The 9529-nt window shown below is 35.7% G+C and overlaps 1 protein-coding gene across 1 annotated transcript; it reads left to right on the forward strand.

The window, feature by feature from the left end:
- The first annotated feature begins 452 nt into the window (after positions 1-452).
- Positions 453-9040, forward strand: LOC145594606 (uncharacterized). Its single transcript, XM_081650928.1, has 27 exons — positions 453-1143; positions 1737-1875; positions 2127-2198; positions 2286-2357; positions 2477-2548; positions 2631-2702; positions 2800-2871; positions 3006-3077; positions 3171-3242; positions 3332-3400; positions 3497-3568; positions 3687-3758; positions 3875-3946; positions 4065-4136; positions 4218-4289; positions 4377-4448; positions 4559-4630; positions 4714-4785; positions 4871-4942; positions 5030-5101; positions 5182-5250; positions 5407-5478; positions 5623-5696; positions 6228-6356; positions 6840-7193; positions 7692-8062; positions 8389-9040. Exons 1-27 carry the CDS (start codon positions 1032-1034, stop codon positions 8755-8757), a joined length of 2982 nt encoding a protein of 993 aa, XP_081507054.1. The 5' UTR covers positions 453-1031; the 3' UTR covers positions 8758-9040.
- Positions 9041-9529: the final 489 nt, after the last annotated feature.

The raw sequence follows: 9529 nt of genomic DNA on the forward strand, positions 1-9529 counted from the left end.
CAACGTACTACATTACTACCCCTACCCAAACCTTATACTAAATCAATTATTTCAATTTTACCAATCTCCATAAATTTATTCATTAAAACAGCAAATTATTTATATTCCAAAATAATCAAATTTTTTTTTGTTTGAAAGCCCAAAATAATCAATTTATTTTTCCAAAATAATTAATTTATTTTCCCAAATAATTTAATAAAATTTGAAGAAAAAAAAAAAAACAAAGGAAGTAGGATCGCTGTCAAGTCCAAAAAGTAGTAATAAGGGTGGCGTCTGCAGATGCTCAGACTCCTCTCTCTCTCTCCTCCCAAAAAAAAACAGAGCAAGAAAGTGACTTCTCTCTCTTTCTCTCTCCTCTCAATTTTCAATAAAAAATTGATTTAAAAAAATACCCATAAAAAAAACCCAGTAAATTTAATTTATTTATTGCTATTTTTACTAGCTGAGCTCCCCTATATACTACAAATTTAATACAATTGTCTGAGTTTTAGAGGAGAGAGAAAATTTGTAAAAAGCAGAGTAGTACTAGCTTAGCTGTGTTTTGTGTGATAATAACCCAGAAATTTTGCAGAGCTGAAAAACTAGTCTTTTTCTTCTTTTTAATTATACAGTGACTACTTCCTTTTATCATAATTTTCTCTTTCTATCTCTAGAACATTGAATTGGGAACTGGGTAGTTTTGAAGAGGAGGAAATGCAATGTACATTGTGTTTAAATGGGGATTTTTGTTTGTTGTTTTATGAGAGAGAATTTCCCAATTCATTAAATTGCCAAGTTCTTCGTGATTCTTCTGTTTTCACTCTTTCTCTCTCTTAAAATAGAAAACCCAGTTGATAAATTGTTGATTGAACTTCATTTTTCCCAGAATTCTGTTGTTTTTTTAGTGGGTATTTAAAAAAAGCTCAAAAAATGGTGGGTTTTTTCTCTTTTTTTTTCTGGGTAGAAATGGTTGATTGAGCTTGATAAAACCCAGAAAATACTGGAATTTTTAGTGGGTTTTTATAAGTTTATTTGATAAAAAAAGGAAAAAAATGGAGGTGGGTTTTTTCTGTGGTTTCCAACAATGGCGGCATTGTCTTCCAGCTTGGGTTTTTCTAGCTTCTCTTCTACTCTGTAGTTTGGGTTCTGTGAATTCTGACGATGGTAAGTTCTAATTATCTTCATCTTCTTCTTCTCTCTCTTCTCTAAAATCATATTTTAATTGTTTTTTGTCTTTGTCTAAACATAATTAATTTGCCTACTTTATGTGTGATTAATATTATAATGTCACTTTTTTGTCCTTAATCATCTCTTGTTTTGTCCTTAATCATCTATTTAATTAATGGTACGATTCGTACCTAAGACCTTGGATCGAATCCCGTCTATATTATTATCTTTGCGGCTCTATCCGCTTACTTTTTTTTTAAAATAAATTGACTTTTGATGGATTTATATTTTATAAGAAGGGGTATAATTGTCGTTGATTTAGGTAACAACAATTTGAGCCGTTATTTTAATTTTTTAAGAGAATGAAGTACTTATGTTTAGTCTTATCATTAGAGAGTGATTTTTAACTCTATCTTTGCTTTTTAGATTTGTCAAAGTTTTATGTTATTTTTGCTATTTGTTTCCCTTTTTATTTGGGTAGGTGAAATGCCTATTTCTGTCTAATCATTTTATTTTGGTGCAATGAATTTATTATTTTAATTAATTGTAGTTGTTAATTTGTGTTGTTTTTGCTTTTGTGATTAATTAAGGTGCAACACTGTTGGAGATTAAGAAGTCAATTAGGGATGTAGATAATGTTTTATATGACTGGTCGGATTCACCATCATCAGATTATTGTGTATGGAGAGGGGTCACCTGTGACAATGCCACCTTCAACATCGTCGCCTTGTGAGTCTCCTAACTGTATCTTCTTCCCCGTTTGGCTCGGCCGGGATTATTTGTCACATCGATAGTGTAATTTGAGCTAGTAACGTGACGACTTATCCGGGCCTGATATATATGCTTCTTGTTCTTATCTTACTAAGTTAGTCTAGACAAGTCATTATCATCATTATATTTGGTTGTTTTGCATGTTGGGATTGTTTGTTGTGTAAAGTTTATAATGTTTGTCTGCCTTTTGGGTGATGGGATCTATACAGGAATCTTTCAGGGCTAAATCTTGATGGAGAGATTTCACCGGCTATTGGAGATCTTAAAAGCTTGCTATCAATGTACATTGTACCACCTTTTGCTATACTATTCCATTTTTTGTTACCTTGTATGATTAAGCGCTGATATATTTGATGGATTTTGAACAGCGATCTTAGTCGAAACAGGCTATCAGGACAAATACCCGATGAGATCGGTGATTGCTCTTCATTGACAAACTTGTATGTTTTATTAATATTATACGCAATGATTTCATTATTTGGACTCTAGGATGCTAGCTCTTCATACCGTCTCATGTGCTATGGTTATCATGACTAATTTGGTGAACATCTGATCTTAGAGACTTGTCATTCAATGAGCTGTATGGAGATATACCATTTTCAGTATCAAAGTTGAAGCAACTGGAAGAATTGTAAGAAATTTTCTGAAGAAATGGTTGCTTTGTTATTTTGTGGAATAAACTTTGCTCATCTTTCACGTCAATTGCCTTCCAGGATTTTGAAGAATAATCAATTGACAGGCCCTATCCCATCCACCCTCTCACAGATTCCAAATTTGAAACTCTTGTAAAGCTCTTATTCTGTCTTTTGAGTTGCAATCGTGTGCTTACAAGCTCATAGTTCAAAATTTTGACTAAACTACTGATTCACCGATTTTCTACAGAGACCTGGCCCAGAACTCTTTGACAGGGGAAATTCCCAGGCTTATATATTGGAATGAGGTTTTGCAATATCTGTAAGTATACCAGCTTTTTGTCGAAGCTACTTCAGAGCATATATATGGTTACTTGTATGGCTGTATTGTCTATTTTGAAGATTTGGCAATTAACATATTACTATTTAATGAAATAATAATTCAATGAATTTTAGTGGGCTTCGAGGCAACAATTTGGGCGGATCACTCTCACCTGATATGTGCCAGCTAACTGGGTTGTGGTACTTGTAAGTCATCTATAATATTGGCTTTATTAGGAGTTCTAGCATTTTTGTCACCTACTTGTATTTTAATATTATGATTTCTTCTAAACCTTGCAGTGATGTTAGAAACAACAGTTTGACAGGAACTATTCCCCAGAGTATAGGCAATTGCACTGCCTTTCAAGTGTTGTATGTCATTAACCTTCACTTGAGATACCTTATGTATACTTAATCTGTGGCTCCATCACTGAAAGAAGTTTATCTGAATTTTTCTGTAGGGACCTGTCATACAATCAGCTTACGGGGGAGATTCCATTCAACATAGGGTTTTTGCAAGTTGCAACTTTGTATGACGATGCATAATCTGTTGACTCTTTAATTAATGAAATAGATGTTTCTATTATAATAAGTTCTAACCAAATGGTATCCCTATTAACGCATAGGTCACTGCAAGGAAATCAACTTTCAGGGGAAATTCCTTCGGTTATTGGCTTGATGCAGGCACTTGCAGTGTTGTAAGTCTCCTTTAGTGAATTCAGCGTTCTTGATGGATATTTGGAGTACCTTTCTATGGTTGTTACTATTCACTCCTATCATTCTTAATTTGTTGCTTTTTTTTTTTTTTCCCTCCAGAGATTTAAGCTTCAACCATTTGACTGGGACAATCCCTCCAATATTGGGGAATTTGAGCTATACTGAGAAACTGTTAGTACCCACTCAACTTTTTAATTTGTATCTTTTACTTGATTGGAATGTTCCTGGCTATTTCAAGTTTGTCAATCTGCTTTATGGGCTGTTTGAATAAATGTTGTATTTTGCAGATATTTGCATAGTAACAAGTTAACTGGTTCAATACCTGCGGAGCTCGGAAATATGACAAAACTTCACTACTTGTATGTGTCCATGAACTCAACAAATTGCCAGATTTCTATGTCACGATTTCCTTGATTGTAGCTATATTCATATGTTCAACTCAATACTAACATTGTCATTTCTCCTTGAATCTGATAGAGAACTAAATGATAACCAGCTCTCTGGACATATTCCTCCAGAGTTGGGGAAGCTTACGGATTTGTTTGACCTGTAAGTTGTATCATATTAACTTCTGCTGAGTAAAGGATGCTCACATCACTTCAAGTGTCTTACATAATGTTTATTTATTAGGAATATTGCCAGCAACAAACTCGAAGGACCCATTCCTGGCAACCTTAGTTCGTGTGCTAATCTCAATAGCCTGTGAGTTATATTCGATAAGTTGGTCCCTGCAACTGTTTAACGTCTTGGAACATCTATAGGTAACTTTTATCTTCTTTTATGTGACAGTAATCTGCATGGCAACAAGTTAAATGGAACAATCCCAGCTGCCTTCCAAAGACTGGAGAGTATGACATACTTGTGAGTGATTTTAATCTTTTTACTTCATGAGTATTTAGCGAGAAGTATTGTTTAATATAGTAATACTTTTCAAGTTCTAACCATATCAACTTGGCGGAGCCAATCTGTAGGAACCTTTCATCAAACAAGTTAAGAGGTCCCATTCCACTGGAGATCTCTAAAATGGGAAATCTTGATACGCTGTGAGTTTATGTGCAGTCTCACTTTATGAAATGTCTTGTTTCCTGTAGAAAATGATATTTATGTGCATATCTATCTTTCTCAGGGACCTTTCTGATAACTTAATCAGTGGATCCATTCCGTCACCTCTTGGAGACTTGGAGCATCTTCTTAAGCTGTATGCTTCACTATCTGGAGATACTAATCCTTTCAAAGTTTAAAAGGTTCATTAATGTTGCTTATTTTGTTTATTTGTATTGTAGGAACTTGAGCAGAAACCATATAGGTGGATTTATACCAGCCGAGTTTGGAAATCTCAGGAGTATTGTGGACATGTGAGTTTATACCTCCTATCTGCTGTCTATTTTACCCTTTTTAGATTAGTTGTTTCTCCTGACCTGAAGTTATCCTGTGCGTTTCAGAGATCTATCTAGTAACCATATTGCTGGTGCAATCCCACAAGAGTTGGGTCAGCTGCAGAATTTGTTCTCCCTGTAAGTTTTGCCTGATGATAACGCTAATTCTATGCTCCTTGGTATTTGGTCTGACATATCTTATGACAAAATGATGGCAGGAGTTTGGAATATAACAATTTGTCTGGAGATGTGATGTCGCTGATGAGTTGTCTCAGCCTTGCCACTTTGTAGGTTTTTTACCAAGATTTTTACTTTTTTAGCCTTCTTGTTATGCTCCATCCTCGTCTTCCTTGAGAATCAAAGGCATCTATAAATCTGTTCAAATATGCCTATTTGTTGACTTGTTGTGTCAGCTGCTAACCAAATTATGCGATTTATTGCAGAAATGTGTCGTACAATGATTTAGTTGGTGACATTCCTACAAGTAACAATTTTTCAAGATTCTCACCAAACAGGTAAAAGTTGTTGCCCTGTAGGCTTGTAGTTAATCAGTTTATGTAAATCAATTTTTTTTGTGATGGGTTTTCTTTTTATTTAACAAAATTTATTCTTCGCTTTTCATGTTCTTATCTTTTAACTTTCTTACCATTGTTACACAGCTTCATTGGAAACCCTAATTTATGTGGATACTGGCGTGGTTCAGGTTGTCATGATCCCCCTACTGCTAGCAAAGGTAAATGTTTCAACTACAAAGAATGTGAGCTGGAGAGATGTATTAGATAGTCACGACTCATGTTTTGCATATTGTATATTGTGTTATTTTAGTATTTCTGTAGCTCTTCACCATGGGATATGTAGGGAAACCCTCTTGTTTAGCTAGATTTAAAGTCATTCAATGTTGAATTTAACCCTTCCCTTCTCCTTATTGCCTTCTCTATTTTTAATACGTGATAAGAAAAAAAAAAAAAAACTTCCATTCATGTGCTACACTTACATGGCAGTATCTGTGAACAAAAGGGATTTTGTATATGATACTCTAATTGAAACAGTGTGGCTCCAAATGTTATATTAATCTCTAACTTAATCATTCCATATTTCATTTTACCCATGACAAGTTGATTTTCAGTTCTCATAGTAACCCTTGTACTTTTTCTCATGATCATTTGTTTTTTCCTTGAATGAGTTGCTGTTATTTATTTAACTTGAAGGGTTACTTTGAGTTATGTTTTGTTTATTCTCTCACATTCTTTTGGTGTGCTTGCAGTTTCTATACCGAAGGCAGCCATTTTAGGGATCGCCTTGGGCGCACTTGTGATTCTTTTAATGATATTAGTTGCAGCTTGCCGTCCTCAAAAACCGGCTCCATTTTTTGACGGTTCGATGGAGAAACCAGGTTACTTTCAATACTGCTCCATGAGTTTAATGTAGCCATATTATACTGCAGCTCAATTCTTGTTTTGGGGGTTTTGGTTCTGTGTGAATTCTTAAAAAGGGATGCACTGTAGCAAAGATTTAGGACTGTCTTTGTTCATTTATTTTTAATTGTTAAATTCTAAAAAAAGTGTATTAGGTTGATAGGGGTTATGCATCTTGCCAAGGTTAGCAGTAGGTTTGTTTAGACACTACAAATATTAAGGATAAGAATGGTGAGTTGGCCTGATACTATGATGTTACTGATGGACACCATTTGTTTACTGATGGACGCCATTTGTTGTTATATATTAAAAGAACATTAAGATTTTGTCTCTTTTTTCACTTAATGTGTCATCTAAGGGTTGAATGCTTTAAATTTTTAACTTAGTAGGATAGTGGATTGCCATGTTGCTTGTTCTCTCATACTAAAGTTGTTTAACGCATGATTACTGCCTAATTTCAGCTGTGGTCAGCTATTCTTCACCAAAGCTAGTGATCCTTCACATGAACATGGCACTTCATGTATATGATGACATCATGAGGATGACAGAGAACCTGAGTGAAAAATACATAATTGGCTATGGAGCCTCCAGTACTGTGTACAAGTGTGTGCTGAAGAACTGCAAACCTGTGGCTATTAAAAAGCTCTACTCCCACTACCCTCAATCTTTAAAAGAATTTGAGACAGAGCTCGAGACAGTTGGGAGTATAAAGCATCGGAACCTGGTTAGCTTGCAAGGATACTCCCTTTCCCCGTCTGGAAACCTACTTTTCTATGATTATATGGATAATGGGAGTCTCTGGGACCTTCTTCATGGTAAACTTTTCCATTATCCTTATAAACCAAACATGTCATTTTTGCTTCTGTGCAAGTCTTTGTTTCTGTTGAGGCTGTGGTCTCTTTTTTCTTTTCCTTATTCACATGTAGGTTCCTTCCCTCACTCGGCCAGTTAGATCCCCTACTTTCCTAGTCACTTTTGCTTTTATTACTGCACTTTCATATCATGTCGCTCAGAGTTATGCTTATGATGACTAGCACTTACGTGATGTCTGGCCATCTCAAATTCGTTTTTATAAATCCTTCACTAAGTGTGTGTTATATTATTACTATTACTACTGCGTGACTAAAGGGTGGCATTAGAATTTTGAGAATAATAATGGCACTTTCATCAGTCATTGTGCGGCAACTTTCTTCCTACCGTTTTCAATGTATTTCCGGTTGCTACTTGGATTATGGAGCAATTTGCTCAATGTTGCACTTAATATTGTTGGACTAGGTTTTGATTTTATGCTCTTTGGTGTACCTTTTACGTAGGGCACGCGAAGAAGAAAAAGCTAGACTGGGATACACGTCTTAGGATAGCATTGGGAGCTGCTCAGGGACTTGCATATCTACACCATGACTGCAGCCCTCGTATAATCCACAGGGATGTGAAGTCATCTAACATCTTACTTGACAAGGACTTTGAACCACATCTCACCGACTTTGGTATTGCCAAGAGTGTATGTGCCTCGAAGTCCCACACATCAACCTATGTGATGGGCACGATTGGATACATAGACCCTGAGTATGCTCGCACTTCACGGCTCACTGAGAAGTCTGATGTTTACAGTTATGGGATTGTTCTGCTTGAGTTGCTCACTGGAAGAAAAGCTGTGGACAATGAATCAAATCTTCATCACCTGGTAAGTTTAGCGGTCTATCTTTAATCTCGTCATTGTTTAATATTCCTATTGTCCTTTTTAATCGCGCATGTATGCATATTGAATGAGATGAAAAGGACTTTTTTTTCCTTGACTCACGATTCACATCTTGCTTTACTCTTTCCTTTGCTCTCATTAGTATCCTCCCGGCCTTTGAAATTTGTTTCAAACTAAAAGTTTATCCATGTGAAGATGTTTATTGGCTAGTTGTTTCACTTTAGTACTCCCAGGTGTCCTTAAGTTAGTTTTTTTTCTGCTTAATCTGTTATGGCATGACCTCTTAACAATTTTATACCAAAATTCTGCAGATCTTATCCAAGGCGGCAAATAATGCAGTCATGGAAACTGTTGATCCAGAGATCACTGCCACCTGCAAAGATGTTGGAGTTGTTAAGAAGGTTTTCCAACTTGCACTCCTCTGCACCAAGAAACAGCCCGGTGATCGTCCCACAATGCATGAAGTTACCCGTGTACTCACAAGCTTCGTTCCAGAAACGCCAGTCAAACAAGCAGCTCTTAACCCATTACCACCGCTCCCACCATCGCAGATGCCCTTGTACATGAACGAGTATGCTAACCTCAAAGCTCCGCACATGGTCAACTGCCCTACAATGAGCACCTCAGATGCCCAGCTTTTCCTCAAATTCGGCGAAGTAATATCCCAGAACAGTGATTAAATATATCTTAGTAACATTAAAACTAGACCAGAAAAAAAACAATGAAATGTGTATATTTTGGTACCAATTATTGCAAGCTAGGAATCATCAAGAGATTTAGTAGTAGTACTTTGTAGGAGAAATATCAGAAATCTTAAATTTTCACCATGTGGTGTAAAAGGCTGTAAAAAAAGGAAACATTTTAGAGATACCATACCAACTGATGGTAGTTTTTGTAGTACTCCCTAGTTTGAAATTGAATATATGTGGGGTCTCTATTCTTCTAAATTCAAGCTTTTCTTGTGATCATATAAAGTATTTTCTGACATTTGATTCAGTACATTATTGTATTATGAAGTGCAGTGCAGCAATAATGCACTGTGGAGCCCTAAACTGTAAGTACTTCACTGGTAAATTTTGTTATGTTACTTACAAATAAAATGCAAACTGCCATCTTGTTACCTCCAAGATACCACCATAGCATGAGTCATGACTCATGAGCTGTTTGTTATTTTCTGGCAGTAAACAGTAGATTGTCATGTTCTTTCAGAGAAAATGCCATTTTTACTAATGATCTGGTATCTTAAATGCTTTCATCATTTTGACCATATTTGGTTATTGAATGTAAAATTTTGAAGATTAGGATTGCAGGCTGTAAATTGTGTAAAATGGTGGGTTTTTGAGTTTCTGACATAAACGATGAGTTTTAGATGAGCCATTAGCCTGTTAAATGGATGAGTAGATGTTGATATATGCCAATTATCCTTATGTGCTGATATATAAGCCAACATAC

Source organism: Chenopodium album, chromosome 19 (assembly GCF_948465745.1).
Source record: "Chenopodium album chromosome 19, dcCheAlbu1.1, whole genome shotgun sequence".
Taxonomy (NCBI): Eukaryota; Viridiplantae; Streptophyta; class Magnoliopsida; order Caryophyllales; family Amaranthaceae; genus Chenopodium; species Chenopodium album.

Coding starts and splice junctions, on each gene's coding strand:
- LOC145594606 (XM_081650928.1), top strand. CDS start 1,032: ATGGAGGTGGGTTTTTTCTGTGGTTTCCAACAATGGCGGCATTGTCTT. Junction 3,401..3,496: donor TTTTTGCAAGTTGCAACTTT/GTATGACGATGC, acceptor ATTAACGCATAG/GTCACTGCAAGGAAATCAAC. Junction 4,290..4,376: donor TGTGCTAATCTCAATAGCCT/GTGAGTTATATT, acceptor TTTATGTGACAG/TAATCTGCATGGCAACAAGT.